We start from the raw sequence: 18753 nt of genomic DNA, 5'->3' as shown, positions 1-18753 counted from the left end.
TCTGCCCCCAGGGGACATGTGGTCACATCTGGAGACATTTTTAGCCATCACAACTTGGGAAGTGCAGTGGGCGGGTATCTAGTGGTGGAGTCCAGGGATGCTGCTATACCCCCTACAGTGCACAGAACGGCCCGGTACACAGAATGATCCATTCGCAGATGTCAAAGTGCCCAGGTGGAGATGCAGTGAAGAGGAACTTCATTATTGCTGGTAGTACCAGCTCCTCCACCCCGGGTACTAAGTTGCTGCAGCTTATGGGCCCCATCTGGAGGAAAACCATAGACTCAGGATCCAGGCTGTGGTTAGGATCCCAGCTTTGCCACTTACTGTGTGACCTTGAGCAAGTCACCTTACCTCTCTGTTCATGTGATTCCCTCTGAACGGATAAGAGCGATTGTCCCCACCTGCCGGGCTGCTGTAAGGATTTGATGAGATTATGCAGCTGCAGTGCAGGGTTCACTATTATTGTCAACATCATCAGCCTTACTTCTCCTACCCTCGCCACTACTCAGATGCAGTCTGGGCAGATCACTTTCCCTCTCTGTGCCTCAGTTTCCTCTCCTGTAACATGGGGATAACAACCGACCTGAGCCCAAAGGTTCTCCTGGGGATCCTGCACCGTGGGCCGCACCGGAGCCGTGCTCACTCCTGTGAGCTGCTAAGATGACCCCCTCCTCTCTGAACCCTCCACAGCCCAGTGCGGTTGAGTTTATACGTTTTTTTGTAGCTGGAGAAACTGAGGTTCAGAGAGGGCCAGGGCGGACTATGTCAGTGACAGAGCTGACGCCAGAGGCATCCCACAGGTGGGCTTGCCAGACTTAGCAAATAAAAATATAGGGTAAGAAAAAAAATATATATATATATATAGGGTAGGGCTTCCCTGGTGGCGCAGTGGTTGAGAGTCCGCCTGCCGATGCAGGGGACACGGGTTCGTGCCCCGGTCCGAGAAGATACCACATACCACAGAGCGGCTGGGCCTGTGAGCCATGGCCGCTGAGCTTGCGCGTCCGGAGCCTGTGCTCCGCAACGGGAGAGGCCACAACAGTGAGAGGCCCGCGTACCGCAAAAAAAAAAAAAAATATATATATATATATATAAATATATATATATATTTATATAGGGTATCCAGTTAAGTTTGAATTTTAGAACACAGAATTTTTTTGTGTGTAAGTATATCCCATGCACTACTTGGGATATTATAAAATTATCCATTGTTTGTCTGAAATTTGAATTTAATTGGGCATCTGTATTTCATCTGCATTCCAGGCATGACTAAGAGGCGGGTCCAGAGGAGTGGGTGGCTGAGGGTGGACAGGTCATGAGAGAGGTCAAGGTCCGGCCGGCCCCACTGCTGTCCCCAGGCCCAGACGTGGCTGCCACTCCTCTGAGAGCCAAGGGATCCACCCCCCTGAGGGCCAGTCCCCTGAGACCTGAGGGACAGGGGTGGGCTGGGGATGGCACAGCTGGGGGGGTGAGAAGTGGGGGCATGGGGAGAGTGGGGCAGGAAAGGCAAGAGGGTCCCCCCTCCCCCAGGGTCCCCACTCCCCTCTCTCATTCCTTTCCTGCCTCCACCTCCCACCTTTCTTTCCAGCCTCAGCCGGCCCTGCCAGCATCCTTCCCTCTGGCCATGCCCTTGCCCTGGTACCCAGCCCCTCTCTGTGACTGCCGTGGTGGCGTGTGCTTTCCTAAATGAAAACAGCTTTTTGGAGTGTGTCCTTTTTCCTCCTAATAAAAGTAATATGTGTTCGTTACAAACATTTCAGGACCGATAAACAAGTATAAGGAAGCAAATTAAGATGGCGTAGAATTCCACCACCAGAGAGAATGATCATCCATTAACCTTCTGGTGTATCTGTGACCTTTTCTTGTGTGTGTGCGTGTGTGTGAATAGCATCCAGCTGGCTCATTGTATTTGCTTAGAGTAATGACTCAAAGTAACAAGGATGTTTTAGGGAGATAATTTTGAACTATCTTCTTTTCATTCAAATGAACAAACTTAAGAAACCACGCTTTGAAGACTGCATGGGCTAATCTTTCTGTCTTTTCTCTTCCTTCCTTCCTTCCTTCCTTTTTTCGGAAGAAAACATCATTATTGATTTTACTACCCAAACGTTCTCTTGAACTTTCCTATTTTTTTATGGAAGTGAGATCCACATAAGATAAAATTAACCACGTAAAGTGTACAATTCCGTGGCATTTTGTACATTTACGATGTTGTGCGACCACTGCCTCTATCTGGTTCCAAGGCACTTTCATCACCCCAAAGGGAAACTCCATGCCCGTCAGCAGTCACTCCCCATCCCCCTCCCCACAGCCCCTGACAACCACTAATCTGCTTTCTGTCTCTTTGTATATACTTATCCTGGATATTTCATATAAACAGAACCATACAGCATGTGACCTTTTGTGTCTCTCCCAATTTTTAAATGCCATAAAAGTTGGAAGAATTGGAGAACATCCATATCCTCACCACATCTCCTGGATTTGTACCAGTAACATCTCCTGGATTTGCTTTATCCCTCATCTGTCCATCAGTGTGTGTGTCATTTACAAGATATGTCAGTCCCTATGATTTTTTTTTTTTTACTTTAAAAAACTTGTCTATGGAAAGTGTCCAAATTTTAAGAGCTCACCCTTGTGAGTTTTTGCATCAGTAGGTACCCATGAAACCATCACTCAGGTCAAGATAGAGGACATTTCCCGAAAGGTCCCAAGGGACCTTCCCAATCAATATCCCCCAGAGGTAACCACTGTGCTGACCTCTGTTCCCATTGATCAGTCTTGTCCAACTGTTGACTGTCGAACACCCACATGGCATCTCTCCACTAGATGTTCTTTCTTGTCTCGGCTGGAGAGGGCTTGCATTCCCACACAGCACCTGCACCTGTGTGAATTAGGAAATGATTAATTTACTTCCTCCTTTTGCAAAATTAATCTTTGACACTCTAACTGCCCAGCAGAGCTTCAGATCAGCTGGTGATGGTGGAGCTGATAAAATTCCACCCAAGCCAAGAACCATGACATTTTGTTGCAACTTTTTTTTTTTTGTGTGTGTGTGTGTGTGTGTGTGTTACGCGGGCCTCTCACTGCTGTGGCCTCTCCCGCTGCGGAGCACAGGCTCCAGACGCGCAGGCTCAGCGGCCATGGCTCACGGGCCCAGCGGCTCCACAGCATGTGGGATCTTCCCGGACCGGGGCACGAACCCGTGTCCCCTGCATCGGCAGGCGGACTCTTCAACCACTGCGCCACCAGGGAAGCCCTGTTGCAACTTTTTAACTCGCCAGACCCACCCATGGTGGGGCGATGGCCCAGCGCCATTGGACTTCTGCCACGTGGACCTCACCCCCAAGCCCCTCAGGGCGCTGGGCCCACTTGCTGCTCAGCCCTCCCACCCCAGGAAAGACCTGGAAGAACGGGCTGGATACCTTCTCTTCCTCCGAGAGGAAGTTGAGTCATTTGACACTGTACCAGGCACCACATCACTTCTGTTCACTTCTTTTTCCTTTTGTCATTTCTTCCTTTTTCTTTTTTAACATCTTTATTGAGGCATGTTTTACAGATCAGAAAAATGCACCCCGTTTAAACGTACAGTGCAATGATTTCTAGTAACATCACCAAGTGGTGCAGTCATTTCTATAGGTTGGTTTCAGGACTTTTTCATCCCTTCGTAAGATCTCCTGTGTCCACTGACTGCAGATTCCCACTCCCATCCAGCCCTTGGCAGCCACTCATCTACTTTCTGCCTGTGGATTAGCCGACTCGGGGCAGTTCCCATAAATCAGTCCCGTGCAGCGTGGCCTTCCGGGTCCGGCTCCTCTCACTTGCATGGTTTCGAGGCTCGTCCCTGATGAGCCCGCGTCTGTGCTCCCACCTTCTCGCCGCCAAGGGAGAGTCCTTGGGTCACTTGGATGCCTCTTCTGAAGCAGGGGTTTCTCTTACTCCCATTGCAGAGATGGGGATGCCGAGACCCAGCGAGGGGAGGGGACTGGCCTCGCGAGTTCCCCCATGTGACCCCCGTCCAGTCTCTGGACCCCCAGTCCAGTCTCTGACTCATCCCCGCTGGGCCTGGGGTCCCCCGGGCCTGGCACAGTGCCCAGCCCCGCTCCCTGAAAGTCCACTAAGTGGATTAATGGGCCGTGTTCAGAAACCTGCTGTACCCGCTGCCCGTTCATTGTTCTTCCCTAAATAAGCAGAGACCCTGGACTCATCAGCGACTTATCGATTGTACCTCCCAGATGCCCACCCACTTTGTTCATTCTCGCCCTTTCACTGGTGACACCCCAGCGTGGGCCACCCTCAGCTCTCACCCGGGCCCTGTCACAACCCCTGATTGTGCTCCCCGCTTGTACCCTGTTCCCTGCAGAGCCCCTGGAGGAATTGCCTTTAAGGATAGGTGGGGCCCCGTGTCCCACTTCCTCCCCCGTCCCTCCTTCCAGCCTCAATCACAGCCATCCTTTTCTCCCACAGGACCTTTGCACAGACTATTGCCTCTGCCTAGAACACTCTTCTCTTTCTTCCTTCCTTCTTAGCCTGTGTCACCACCTCAGAGGGGCCTCACTGACCCCCAGAGCTCAAGCAGGTCCCCCATGTTCCACCTCTTCTGTGTTTCCCTGGTAAACACCAACTTGTAGGAACTTGCAGTCACCTTTGTGAGGTTTATCTGTGACTTGCCTTTCTGGGGGTCTTTCTCTCCCCTGGGCTGGGGCCCTGTCTCTTTGTGCACAGCTGTGTCTCGAGCCGGCCACAGCAGGCACTTGAGCAGAGGCTGAGCAGGGCTGGGGGAGGCCATCGCTCGCCCCTCTCCTCCCGTCCCTCCCATCCCAGCTGTGCCCACTGAGTCCCTGCCCACTCTCTCTCCCCGCCCCTTTCTTGTGACTCTCACAGGACCTGGCCCGGCTGCAGGAGGGCCGGCAGCCGGAGTACCGGGACTCGGCCCTGCAGAAGGTTTCAGACTCAGAGAAGCTGCTGTATGTGCTGGAGGCGGACGCGGCCATCGCCAAGCACATGAAGCACCCCCAGGGGGACATGATCGCCGAGGAGTAGGTCCCCTCCGCTTCGGGTCCTGAGGGACCTGCTCGGGGCCAGGGCAGGGGGGCTGCAGCCACTCAGCATTCAGGAACCCGAGTTGGGGTTTGTTGAGGGTTAACTGGATGCCAGCACGAGCCAACCACCTTATGTTATCCTCACGACAACCCACTTTGCCGTTGGGGAAACTGAGGCTTGGAGCGCTGGTGTCTCCTGTCCTGGTCAGAGTGTGACCACAGCCCCCTGACCTCCAAGCCTGTGAACACATTCTCTCCTGCCTAATACCCAGCTGGCTTTCTGAGCGCCTGGCTCTCGCCTCAGCTTAGATGTGGACAAAGCACTCTCACTCTCACGGTCCCCACCACCCTGTAGCCCTGCTGGATGGTGGGCTCCAGAGAGCAGCAGATCTGCCTGTTTCTTCTGGAACCTCCTGTGGTTCTGGGCACACAGTAGGGCTCTCAGGAAACATTGGTGGGGGAAGGTAGAATGAAGGAAAGTGGACAGGAGCAGGGTGGGAGTGATTGCCTGGACCCAAGGCCACAGTCACCCTGTCCTACCAGGCCACTGAGCAGAAAGCTGAGGCCAGGGGCTGGGGTGGGAGGCCCCCACCTCGTGGCGTGGGCAGTGCACCCGCCAACCAGCCCCGCTAACCAGGGTGGCCACTCTCCCCGCTTAGCATCTGTCAGCTGAAGGAGCGTGTGACCAACCTCCGCAGGAAGCACAAGCAGGTCTACAACCTGGCAGTGAAGGAGGTGGACCCACAGGTCAACTGGGAGGCGCTGGTGGAGGAAAAGCTGGTATGGCCTGGGGTTCAGCTGGGGTGGGGCTGTGTGTGGACCGGGGGGACCCCTACCATTGAACGGGCACCACAGTCCTGCCAGGGAGGGAGTTGTGTTCCCGGTGTTTCCTGATGTTTGTGTCAATGAGATGGGCAAGGCTCAGAGAGGTGCAGTGCCTAGCTCAGGGTCACACAGCAGAAGTGGTGGAGATTGGGACCCTCCCGGGCTCGTTGGAGTCCTGGCAGGCTGGGGGCAGTGGCCAGATTTCTGGCCGGCCACTGCCCTTCCTGTGCCCTCACCAGCCCATCTCCACCATGGAGAAGCCCGGGCACTGGGTGACCCCAAGCAAGTGACTCCCCCACCTGAGCCTCTGTTTCCCCATCTGTGAAATGGAAACAGTAACCGTGAGGGCCTCTGAGGTTGCTGTGAGATTAAATGAGATGGGATGTGACAGCCTCTCTCTGCATCCCTCCGGGGCCACTTCACTCACTCCGTGGCCGGCACCACGAGGAGGAGAGCTGAGGCTCCCGGGATATGGGGTACTGGGTGGGCTGCGAGTCCTGAGCCCCTGGCCCACCCCCATGCGTGTGGTCCCTCTTACCACCCGGCCAGGACAAGCTGAGCAGCCAGAGCTTCGGGTCGGACCTGCCGCTGGTGGACCACCAGGTGGAGCAGCACAACATCTTCCACAATGAAGTCAAGGCCATCAGGCCCCACCTGACCAAGGACGGGGGCAAGGTATGTGCACAGGGGTGGAGGGGGCCCCGGGGAGGAGGGGCTCCCACCTGCACTCCCGCCCTAACCCATGCCCTCGGCTCCGTCCTCAGGAGCAGAACAGCGAACTCCAGGCCAAGTACCAGAAACTGCTGGTGAGGCGCCCCCGGGAACGGGATGGGAGGGGATGGGAAGCCGGGCCATGGGGACAGAAGTGTGTGCAGTAAACACTTCAAACAGGACGGAGGGGTATGAAGTGGGAAGAGGCAGTACCCCGAGCCCCTACCTGAGAGGCGCCCCTGTTTGCCCTGTGCTCGTGGAAAACCCCAAGAGACCCCATGGATACAGTTCATCTTACTATTTGCTTCTTAATTCTTTATTGAGCACGTACTGTGTGCCAGATACAATGCCACGCGCTTAATAAACGGAAGTTTTTCTATTTCCTTTTTCAAAACCTTTAAAGAATATTTTCTTTTTTTTAAAATTAATTAATTAATTTTTATTTTTGGCTATGTTGGGTCTTCGTTTCTGTGCGAGGGCTTTCTCTAGTTGTGGCAGGGGGCCACTCTTCATCGCGGTGCGTGGGCCTCTCACTATCGCGGCCTCTCTCGTTGCGGAGCACAGGCTGCAGACGCGCAGGCTCAGTAGTTGTGGTTCACGGGCCCAGCTGCTCTGCGGCATGTGGGATCTTCCCAGACCAGAGCTCGAACCCGTGACCCCTGCATTGGCAGGCAGACTCTCAACCACTGCGCCGCCAGGGAAGCCCCAAGAATGTCTTCTTTTTAAAACTGCACAAGTGATGCATAAATGTTGTGGACATTACAGACACTCGTTATGGACGTTACAGACGCCTCAGACGTGAGAATGCAGAGGCGGTGATAGTATAGCCAATAGGAGGCTCTGGAGCTGGGCTGCCTCCACCCCTTTTGGTGGGGAAACCTTGAGCACAAGCTGCTGAGCCTCTGGGAGCCTCAGTTTCCTCATCTGTAAAACAGTCACTTCCAGTCCCTGGCTCATAGGATGCTTTGAGGATTGCATGGGTTGATGTTGGAGAAGTCCTTAGCACAGTCCTGGCACGTGGTGGGCCCCACACATGTGTTCACTACTGTTCTCATTTGCAGAGTGGAATGCAGACATCCCTCCTCCTTCCCCTCCTCCTTGCCCTGTGGTAGTTTGCTACGATCCCCCTAGCACCATGACATGTTAAAGAAAAAAGTGGAAGTGTAGCTGCTGATGTTTATTGAGCACCGACTGTATGCCAGGGTTGGTGCCCTTTGAGATCAGTGCTGTCGTTAGTCCCATTTTGCAGACGAGTAAACTAACGTTCCACAAACGTGTCAATTCTGTGAGGGTTTTGTCTGTTTTGCTCACTGCTGTATCCACAGGGCCTGGAGCAGTGCCCAGCACTTAGTAGATTCTCAGAAAACATTTGCTGAACGAATGAAGGGGTTTTGGGGTGGGGGTGGTGGTCAGGTGACTTATCCAAGGGAGTGCAGTGGAGCAGGAGGCGTGGAGGGAGGCTCTTGCCAGCAAGGCCACAGCCCTGTCCTTGCCCGCCCACAGGCGGAGTCTCAGGCACGGCAGCAGCACCTGAGCTCACTGCAGGACTACATGCAGCGCTGCACCAATGAGCTGTACTGGCTGGACCAGCAGGCCCAGAGCCGCATGCAGTACGACTGGAGCGACTGCAACCTCGACTACCCCAGTCGCCGGCGCCAGTACGAGGTGGGCACTAGGCTCTGGGGGTGCGGGCCAGGGGGCTGGAAAGGAGCACAGTGGCTGGTCAATGAGCCCCTCCACTGCCCCTGCTGCAGAATTTCATCAACCGGAACCTGGAGGCCAAAGAGGAGAGAATTAACAAGCTGCACAACGAGGGTGACCAGCTACTTGCCGCCAAGCACCCCGGAAGGAACTCCATTGAGGTACGTGAGCCCCGGGAAGGGACGCCTCCTCCAGGCTGCCCTCCGGGTGGCCTCTGCTCTGGGCTGCCTACACTCAGGCAGGCCCCAAGGTGGGTGTCTTGTGTCCATCTGTCTGCCTCTCCATTTTGCTGCCTCCTCTTGCTCTGTCTGACCCTGCGTCCTCTCATTATCTCGATGCCCTGCCCTCAGTCCCTGGACTTCTGAACCCCATGTGGTGCCTGTATTAGTTTCCTAATGCTGCTGTAACAAATGACCACAAACTTGGTGGCTTTAAACAAAGGAAAGTTATTCTCATAGTTCTGAAGGCCAGAAATTCAAAATCAAGGTTTTGGCAGGCTTGTTTCCTCTGAGGTCTCTAGGGGAAAATCCTTCCTCATCTCTCCTTGCTTCTGGTAGTTGCTGGCAATCCTTGGCATTCCTTGGTTTGGAGCTGCATCACTCCTGTATCTGCCTCTGTGTCTTCACATGGCCTTCTCACCTGTGTGTCATCTCCTCTTCTTACGAGGACACCAGTCACTGGATTTCAGGCCCACCCTAAATCCAGAATGATTTCATCTTGAGATCCTTAACCATTATATCTGCAAAGACCCTATTTCCAAATAAAGTCACATTCTGAGCTCTGGTGGACCTGAATTTGGGGAGTACCTTTGTGAGATTTTTTTTAAAAGCACCACCTTGTCTGGGCAGACACAGCCCCTACTTGTCCCTTGTGCAGTGTACAACCTGAGCACCCGTACACAGCAGCCCTGCTTGGCACCTCAACACGTTCCCCTCATTCCTCCTCCCACCCCTGGGCAGGAGGTGGCTGGGAGCCACACACACGCAGAGGCCAGTTACCCGCTCCTCTATCCTTTCCTGGTCTGGAATCCTGCCATCCCTCCCTTCGTGTCCCCGGTGCTTGGCCAGCAGCAATCTGCCTCCTTTCTCCGGGCAGGCTCACATGGAGGCTGTGCATGCAGATTGGAAGGAGTACCTGAACCTGCTCATCTGTGAGGAGAGCCATCTGAAGTACATGGAAGACTACCACCAGGTACCTGCCAGCCCAGGGCCCCATTGGTGGGAGCACCCAGTGCCTGCTGGGCTCACTCATGGCCTCAGTGCTACTTCCTCCAGGAGCCTTGCAGGGCTGCCTGCCCAGGCCTCCCAGTACCTACACTTCTGATGACGTGGGCGTGCCCCAAGCTTGCTGGGCCCTTGTCTGCCTTTCCTGGGGGCTGGGGCTGGAGAGTCTGACTCACCAGGATAGTGTAGGCACAGGAGTAGGTGTGTGGAGTTTTAATTTTGGTAAAATATATTTAATGTGAAATTTGCCATTTTAGGCATTTTTAAGTGTACAATCCAGTGCATTCATTACATTCACAATGGTGTGCAACCATTGTCACTGTCTTTCCAAAACTTTTTCATCACCCCAAATAGGGATTCTATACCCAGTGGACAATCACTCCCCATTCCAACCCCTGGTAACCTCTCATCTACTTTCTGTCTCTTTGGATTTGCCTATTTTAGATATTTCATAGAAGTGGAATCACATGCTATGTGGCCTTTTGTATCTGGCTCTTTCACTGAACATAATGTTTTCAAGGTTCATCATGTTGTAGCATGAACCAGAAACTTCATTCCTTTTCATGGCCGAATAATATTCCATTGTATGCATGGACCACATTGTGTTTATCCATTCACCTGTTGATGGATGCTGCATTGTTTCCACAGGAATGTGTGGTTTTTTTTTTTTTTTTTTTTTTTTAGGAATGTGTGTTTTTAACAAGAGAGCTGCACATGATTCTTATGAGTAGGTGGTTTGGGGACACTTGAACTCAGATGATACTATTGTAACTAACTCCTGGTTCAGTGTCAGCCCTTCTAGGCTATGAGCTTCACAGGGATCCCAAAGTCATGTTCATAGCTGCAGCCCAGGGGACAGCTGACAATGAATGATTCCAGAGCTAATGGGCTGAAGAATGGGCAAGAAAGTTTTCTAGAACCAAGTGGGGAGGCTTATCTTCCACGTACTAAGACTTAGAATAAGTCAGAGTGTCCCTAGCACAAAGAGAAGAGTGGAATAGAGAAGAACCCTAAGCTTACTGGTGTATACACATGTCATAGGGGTGGCATTGCATGGATTGGTGGGAAGGGACCTGGTTTCTCCCTGTGAAGCCCCCCAGGAAGCTGGGCTGGGGAGGGTTGTGGGTGTCCCCAGGTGGCAGAGCCCATGGATTCAGGGTGAGTGGGAGGCCCAGCCCCACCTGTGACTTTAAAGTCACAGCCAGGATTAGCCCCAGGTGTCCTAGCACTGTCCTGTCCATGACAGGGCCCCCCTGGTCTCCTCTAGTTCCACAAAGACGTGAAGGATGCCCAGGAGCTGCTGCGCAAGGTGGACTCAGACCTGAACCAGAAATACAGCCCCGACTTCAAAGACCAATACCAGATTGAGTTGATGCTGCGGGAGCTGGACGTGAGTGATGCCTGAGCAGGCCCCTCCCCAGCTCCTTGCCTGCTGACCAGGGAAGGCTGCGTGATCTCACCTGGGCATTTCCCCCCCATGTTTAGGACCAGGAGAAGGCTCTGGACAAGTACGAGCATGAGGTGCGGGGCCTGCAGAAGCGAGGGCAGCAGGTGGTACCCCTCAAGTACCGCCGGGAGACGCCATTCAAGCCCATCCCCGTGGAGGCGCTCTGTGACTTTGAGAGTGACCAGGTGAGCACCTGCCTGGTGCTCCAGGTGCCCCAGGCAGGCTGGGCCCAGATCTGCCCCTTCTCATGTCACTGAAAGGCCTTAGGAGTGACATGGCTGGATGCAGGGTCTCAAATATTTCAGGAGCCTGTGTTCATCTCCATCATGGGGTCCTCTCTGCCAATGCCCCTGCATCACCCCACCTGCTACCCTGGCCTGTTCTGTCCTACCAGCTTAGTGGCCCCAGTCATTCCAGCAGAAGTCCCAGGGAAGGTTGTCATTGGCCCACTCTGAGTCATGTGTCTAGCCTAAACCAATCACTGTGGCCAGGGATGCCATTCTCTCATTGGCCAGACCTGAGTCACATGTCCACCCCCAGAAGTCAGGGAATGGAGGGATGAGAACACATGGGCTGGGAGTGCATGGTGGCTCCCCAAAGGGAAATCCAGGTGGGTGCTAGGCTGGCAGACCCAACACATGTTCTCTTGGTGCTGGCCCCTCTCAACTCTCTATGATGGAACCTCTTGGGGAGGATCTGAGAAACAGGCTAAGACTCCCCAGGTCCCAGAGTTAGGAGTGGGGCTGAGATGGTGACTGGGCTCCTGGCCACCAGGTGGGACAGGTCTCTCCATGTGTTCTGACTGGCCTGTCCCCACCAGGGCCTAATCTCTCGGGGCTACAGCTACACCCTGCAGAGGAACAACGGGGAGAGCTGGGACCTCACGGACAGTGCAGGGAATGAGCTGACTGCCCCGGCTGTCTGCTTCATGATCCCTCCCACCGACCCCGAGGCCTTGGCTCTGGCCGACAGGTACAGGGGCAAAGAAAGGAGCCAGTGTGGACTGGCCGCACCCCCTCGGCCCCTCAGGCCACGTTCACAGCCCTGGGCACCCCAACTCAACCTCAGGGTGCCACTAACATCCCCACACCTGCACCCCTTGGAGGCTCAAGTGGGACAGCAGCAGATCCTGTTGGCTGAGCTGACTTGTGAACCTCTGGCTCTGGGCACACATCAGGGAGTGGTTTTTCTGCAAGGGCCTCTGGGCCTTTGTACATACTGCTCCCTCTACCTGCACACCAACCCACCACCTGTTGGCTCAGGCCTCTTGCTTTGAAGACCCAGCCTGGGGGTCACCTCTTCTGTGAAGCCTTCCCTGATTGCCCCCTCATCGTCCACCCTGGCTCCAGGAAAAGGGCTGCCACCTCTTTCTCAAGCACCTTCTCCCACTGCTCGTGCTGCTCTCATTAGGGTGCTTTGTGTCTGTGTCAGTCTCACTGGGCAGGGGCTCCTTGAGACTTACTATTTTCAGGGCCTTGTTCAGTACCTTGTGCAAGGCAAGTACCCAAGAACTCTTTGTTGAATGAGTGATTCAAGGAATTCCTTCATTTATTCATTCAGCAAATATGTATTGAGCACCTACTGTGTACTGTTCCCTCAGGGGTAACATCTTGGTGGGGAAAACAAATGAGCAAACAAGATTATTTTACAGATTTATTTATTTGTTTTTATTTTTGACTGTATTAGGTCTTTGTTGCTGTGCGCGGGCTTTCTCTAGTTGTGGCGAGTGGGGGCTACTCTTTGTTATGGTGCGCGGGCTTCTCGTCGTGGCTTCTCTTGTTGCAGAGCACGGGCTCTAGGCCCGCGGGCTTCAGTAGTTGTGGCACATGGGCTCAGTAGTTGTGGCTTGTGGGCTCTAGAATGCAGGCTCAGTAGTTGTGGCGCACAGGCTTAGTTGCTCTGCAGCATGTGGGATCTTCCCGGGCCGAGGATCGAACCCCTGTCCCCTGCATTGGCAGGTAGATTCTTAACCACTGTGCCACCAGGGAAGCCCAAGATAATTTTAGATAGTAAGACTTGCTATTGAAGAAAAGAGAGACAAAGAAAGGAAGGAGGGAAAGAAGGGGTCCGTTGAATCCAAGAGCAAAGAAAGACCAGCGTTTCAGCAAATCCTTTCTACGTGTGTCATGTTAACTTTTCAAAGCATTTTGCTGAGCTTCCCGACTCCTCGAGGCTGTCTGTCCAGCCAGAGTCCAGGGTCCTCTATCAGTGGGCAGTAGGGGCAGTGGGCTGCCCCAGGTCCCCAGCCCGTTTTTGCTGTCACAGCCTGGGCAGCCAGTACCAGAGCCTGCGGCAGAAGGCAGCTGAGAGCAGAAGGGCGCTCCAGCAGCGGCTCGAGGTGCTGAAGGCAGAGAACTCTGGAGGTGGGTACCAGACGCTGCCTGAGGCTCTGGGGGGACAGGGAGGCAGGGCTGGGCCCAGGGTCTGTGCTGCAGATGGGACAGTGGAGGTGGGGAGGCTGGCCCTCCTACGCCCGCTCCCTGGGCCTCACGGTTCCCACTGCCACCCGACTCTGATTTCCCTCTGGCAGATGCCTCTGACCTGCAGGGCCGGCAGCTGCTGGCCAGCTTGGACAAGGTGGCCAGTGACCTGGACCGGCAGGAGAAGGCCATCACAGGGATCCTGCGGCCGCCGCTGGAGCAGGGCCGGGCCGTGCAGGACAGTGCTGAGCGGGCCAAGGACCTCAAGGTACCCCAGGCTGGGGGCAGAGGCTGGCCCACTGGCTCCCTGGGGCCCCTGCTCAAGGTCTTATCCCCATGGGATGTCTTGGCGCTCAAAAGGGACCACTTGCCACGTGTAACAGGAAGTCGTGAGTCGTGGGGAGGGGGGCTGCTCTAGGCCAAAGACTGAGGAGGTGCCTGAGGCCTGGAGCCCCCAAGACACACCCCCAGGAAAAAGGGCTCATGGCAGAGCTGACAACAGCAGGACTGCAATCTGAGAAGATCAGCACTGAGCTGAGAGGCCACGGTGCCCGGCAGCACACGGGCTCTGGGGCGACAGGGCCGGCTCACTCGCCGTGACCACAGACACCGTTCAAGCCCAAACCTCAGTGTCTTCAGTAAAATGGGCGGATCCCCACTCAGGGGGGCCTCGACAGGATGGGGCAAGATGAGCCGCATGAACACCACCTACTCCTCACCTCTTCTACACACACACACAGTTTCCCGGGTCCTCGGCGCCCTCCACGATGGGTGTGACCGTTCCCGGTTTACAGGAGAGGAACGGGGTTCAGAGAAGTGCCGTGGCCCTTGACGGGGCTCACACCAGGGCTGGTCTGGTTGGGGCTGAGCCAAGGCCAGAGGACGCCTGATACAGGGGTAGGGTTGGGGCTAGGCCCCACCATGTCCCCTCCTAAGCTGCTTGGAGTCGTACCCACCTCATTGGAGTTGTCCCCAAAGATGAGTAAAGCCGTGTGAAGTAGTGGGAACAGGATTAATATTCCCACTATTAATATTCATCACTTGTGAGTCACCATCCACTGTGTCAGAATTCCCAGGGATGTTCATTACAAACACAGACTCCTAGGCCAGCGCCCCAGATCCCCAGTCAGGCCTCCCGGGGAGGACATCTCTGGGTGGGGGTGGCTGCCGGCTGTGGTCAATGCGAGAGGCTCTGGTCCCCACAGAACATCACCAACGAGCTGCTGCGCATCGAGCCCGAGAAGTCGAGCAGCACGGCCGAGGGCGAGGCATTCATGCAGGCCCTCCCGGGCAGTGGCAGTGCGGCCCTGCTGAGGATGCGGGTGGAGGACACCCAGCGCAGATATGAGCGCCTGGTGCAGCTGCTGGATGCGGCCCAGGAGAAGTGGGTGCAGATGGGCAGTGGGGAGGCCGGGCGGGGTCAAAGGCCAGCACCGCCCCCCAACTCCTGACTCCTGTCCTCAGGGTTGACATCGCCAACCGCCTGGAGAAGAGCCTGCAGCAGGGCCGGGAGGTGCTGGCCTCATACGAAAACCAGCTGGCCCAGGAGGACACGGTGCCCAAGAGTGGCCATGCCCTGGACAGCAAGAGGCAGGAGCTGGCGGTGAGTGTGGGACGCTGGGCCTCAGGAGCCTTTCTCTGAGCTGGGCATGGGCTGCAGGCACCCCTGCCACCCCACCTGTGGACAGTCGAGGGGCCCGAGGCCCAGGGCAGCAAGTCTCTCCAGGTTTGGAGTCCCAGCCGCACACGGGGTTTCTGTGGCCTGTGGAAATCAGGTGCTGGTATCTTAAAATCGAACGTCCACATAATCCCCCCGGATTCCCAGTGTCTCTGGACAAGCAGATCTGGTCACCCGGACCCACATGCCTGCACGGCGCGTCAGCTGAGCACAGGAGCCTCTGCCCCAGCCCAGCACCTGCCCTCTTCACCATTGCCGCCAGGCCCGCTCTAAGCATTGGGGTCTGTGAGCCCGCGGGAGGCCCCTTATTCAGAAACCACCTCACAAGACCCTTGCCCTTGTGGTGAGGACCTCACCTCAGAGCCCAGGAAACGGGCTCAGAGACCAGAGCCTTCACTAAGGCCACTCCAGTCCCAGGCACGGTGTCACAGGCATGTGCCGTGTGCCGCAGGGTTTTAGAAGCTAGTTTTCCCAGGGTATTGGTCATTGTAACAAAATGGAAACTGCAGAAATGACCACGGGTTTGAGGATAAACTCAGAGGCAAAGCGCCGGTCCCTGCCCAGGTCCAGGCCTGCCACCCGCTAAAAGCAGGCAGCACCAAGAGCTCTGAGTAGCACCATCCCGGGCCCCGGAGCTCTGGCCACAGCACCTGCCATCTGCCTCTCCGCCCCGGCAGGCCATGGCCTCCGAGCTGCAGGCCCGGCAGGCCCTCCTCAGCGAGGTGGAGCAGAATCTGCAGGCCGCCAAGCAGTGCTCTGGCTTGCTGGCCAGCCGCTTCCAGGAGCACTGCCCGGACCTGGAGCGCCAGGAGGCCGAGGTGCACAAGCTGCGCCAGCGCTTTGACAACCTCTGCCAGCAGGTGGAGCTCAGGTGAGGGGGCCGCGGGGGGCCTCGGCTTAGTCTGCCTTAAGGCACCAAAGTGGGATTTCTGCAGACAACACTGAAGGCTGTTTGATTTCTAAATAATTTCCTCTTTCTGAAAAAAGCAGTACATATACAAGATAAAAAACACAAAGGGATTATAATGACCAAACCCTTCCCCCAAGATCAGCATTGCTACCAGTTTCTTGTGTGTCCTTCCAAAAACATTCTGTATGAGCTGGGGTAGGTAATTAACGTACGAATGACAACACACCATATACAGTGTGTCTTGCTATTTTCTCTGTCATATATTTTCCCAGCCTGATGAGTCAGTAAGTGTTGCCTCCTCCTCTTCTGTTTTCTGGAAGAGTTTGTGTAGACTGGGTATTAATTGCTTAAATGCTTGGAAGAATTCACCACTGAAGCCATCTGGGCCTGCAATTTGTTTTTTTGTGTGTAAGAGGGTTTTTAACTACAAATTCAACCTCTTTAATAGATATTGGACCATTTGGGTCATCTAATGCTTGAGCAACTTCAGAAGTTTGTGTCTTTCAAGGACACATTTTCCATCTCATCAAGTTGTTGAGTTTATTGGCATAAAATTGTTCATAATATTCTCTTATCCTTGACTATCTGCAGGATCTGAGGGAATGTCCTCTCTCTCATTCCTGATGTTGTATCTTCTTCTGTTGTATCTGTTTATTCTTCTTGTCCCCCTGATCATTATGTCTGAGGTTTATCACGTCATTGACGGTTTCAATGAACCCGCTTTGGTTGCAGTGATCTTTCTCCTGTTTTCCTGTTTCCTGTTTCACTGACATCTGCTCATTATTATTTCCTACTGCTGCTTACATTAAGTCCAATTTGCTCTTCTTTTTCTTTCTTAAGGTAGAAGCTTAGATTGTTGATTTGAAACCTTTCTTTTTTTTCTAATCTAAGCATTTAAAACTACATACTTTCCACTAAGCACTGCTTTCGTTGTGTCCCACAAATTTTGATGTTTTGATTTTCAGTGAGTTCAAAAGATTTCCTCACCTCCCTTGTGATTTCCCCTTGGATCCATGAGTTATTTAGGTCCTAGAATTCACAGTGGGCATCCCTGTGAGTCCACACAGGCGGGCCTTCCTGCGCTTTACAGAGGCCACACAGTATTCCAACACAATATTCCGTAATTTATCTAACTACTCCCTTCCTGGTGAACGTTTAGGTTACTTCCAGTTAAATTACTTTTGATAACCTCTTTAAAAAGGGACGGCAGGCCGCTGTCAGTGAGATCTGAGAGCTCAAAGGCCTGACGGGCTTTGCCCCACAGGGTCCAGAGCCTGCAGAGCGCCCGGGCTGCTCACGCCGCCTTCTGTAGTGGCTGCGACCGCCTGCTGCAGTTCCTGTCCCACATCCCCAGCTACGAGCCCCAGGAGACAGACAGCCTCGGCCAGATGGAGACCAAGCTGACCAACCAGAAGGTGAGAAGGCCACTTCCGCGTTCACAGGAGGATGGTCACAAGGGGGGTCGGACGTTAGCAAGCCCCTTCATGGACGGGGGCCTGGCAGCGGTCCTGGCCAGGAGGGCTCCCAGCACCCGAGTCTCTGACAACAAGGACGGGGTCTCCCTCACCTCTCCATCCTCAGTGCCCAGCACGGGGCCTGGCCCAGAGTGGACACTCCGTGCAAGCCAGCTAAATAAGCAAATACAGGGACACAGGGGAGCCCTCAGGGGGAAAAACCCATTTCCAAAGCCCAGAGTGCTGGCTCCCCAGAAGGCAGCAGGGCCTTGGGGTGAAGGACGAGGAACAGGAAGCCCAACAGCCTGGTCTCAAATCCTGCTCCCACCCCCATTAGCCATGTGCCCACGGGCCAGTCACTGCGCCGCACTGTGCCTGTGTTTCCTCGTTCATAAACTGGAGGTGAGGACGGTGCCTACCTCACAGGATGTTGGGAGATTCAGTGAGATAATCTAAGAAAGATACTAGAACAGTGCCTGACATTTCCATGCACTCAGTAAACACAACTTGCCTGCCAAAGATGATTATCTTCTTGGCCCTTCTTCACAGGGCCTTAGAATTGCCTTTTGTAACAAACAAATGTAAACAAGGAAGCTGTTCGTTATACTTTGTGCTAGGAAGAATTCCAGACTCCAAGGAATCCAGCTACTCTATCTAGGTTTTGGATTTTTTTTTTTTTTCATTTTTGGTTTCCAAAGTCTCTGTTGTTTTATAGAACCTGCTAGATGAGATAGCAAGAAGGGAAGAGGAAGTACAGAAAGTCTACGCCCACTCCCAGCAGTACCAGCAAGCTGTCAAGGTGAGACGTGACACCTTGCCCGGAGTGTAAAGCAGCAGGGCCTCTTCCCACCAGCTGGTCCAGCGGGGGTGTCCTCAGGCATTGCTGGCGGCCACGCAAACCGGCACAGGCCTTTGGGAAACAAGATGGTACCGGGCATCGAATACCAGAAAAGGATTTTCTACTGTTTAAAACAGTAACTGGGGGAATTTATCCTAAAGGAAAAAGTATGAAATAATAATAATGTGGGATTAACAAAATCATTGTACAACAGAATTACTTACAATAGCAAAACAGACAAACTAGAAATAACCTAAATGTCCAATAGCAGAAGGACGGCTAGTAAATTATCATCTAACCACACAATGGATGTTAAAGCCATCAAACTGATCCACAGGAGGATTAGGAGGAGGCAACATGAGAAAAGCCATAACTCTTATGATACAGAGTTCAATGAAGAAAGCAGAATGCCATGGTCTCTAGGCCAGGGAAGGCCTGGAAGGAGCATGCTTTGGGGACGGAGGGGGATTGTGGGCCTACTTTTTCTCGTCTCACGTGTTATTC

At 54.0% G+C, this 18753-nt stretch overlaps 1 protein-coding gene across 1 annotated transcript in view; it reads left to right on the top strand.

Moving 5' to 3' along the window:
* Positions 1-18753, top strand: part of PPL (periplakin) — a 44609-nt gene that overhangs the window by 20704 nt on the left and 5152 nt on the right. The window contains exons 3-19 of the mRNA XM_079718512.1: positions 4885-5039; positions 5702-5822; positions 6417-6542; positions 6632-6673; positions 8082-8243; positions 8333-8440; positions 9375-9470; positions 10770-10892; positions 10988-11134; positions 11770-11921; positions 13215-13312; positions 13480-13637; positions 14575-14753; positions 14834-14972; positions 15725-15918; positions 17222-17372; positions 18127-18210. Coding sequence (XP_079574638.1) covers positions 4885-5039; positions 5702-5822; positions 6417-6542; positions 6632-6673; positions 8082-8243; positions 8333-8440; positions 9375-9470; positions 10770-10892; positions 10988-11134; positions 11770-11921; positions 13215-13312; positions 13480-13637; positions 14575-14753; positions 14834-14972; positions 15725-15918; positions 17222-17372; positions 18127-18210 — 2235 coding nt within the window. The remainder of the gene's footprint in view (positions 1-4884; positions 5040-5701; positions 5823-6416; positions 6543-6631; positions 6674-8081; positions 8244-8332; positions 8441-9374; positions 9471-10769; positions 10893-10987; positions 11135-11769; positions 11922-13214; positions 13313-13479; positions 13638-14574; positions 14754-14833; positions 14973-15724; positions 15919-17221; positions 17373-18126; positions 18211-18753) is intronic.

The sequence above is a fragment of the Hyperoodon ampullatus genome, assembly GCF_949752795.1.
Source record: "Hyperoodon ampullatus genome assembly, chromosome: 14".
NCBI classification, from domain to species: Eukaryota; Metazoa; Chordata; class Mammalia; order Artiodactyla; family Ziphiidae; genus Hyperoodon; species Hyperoodon ampullatus.
This window is presented reverse-complemented; position numbering and strand designations above follow the sequence as displayed.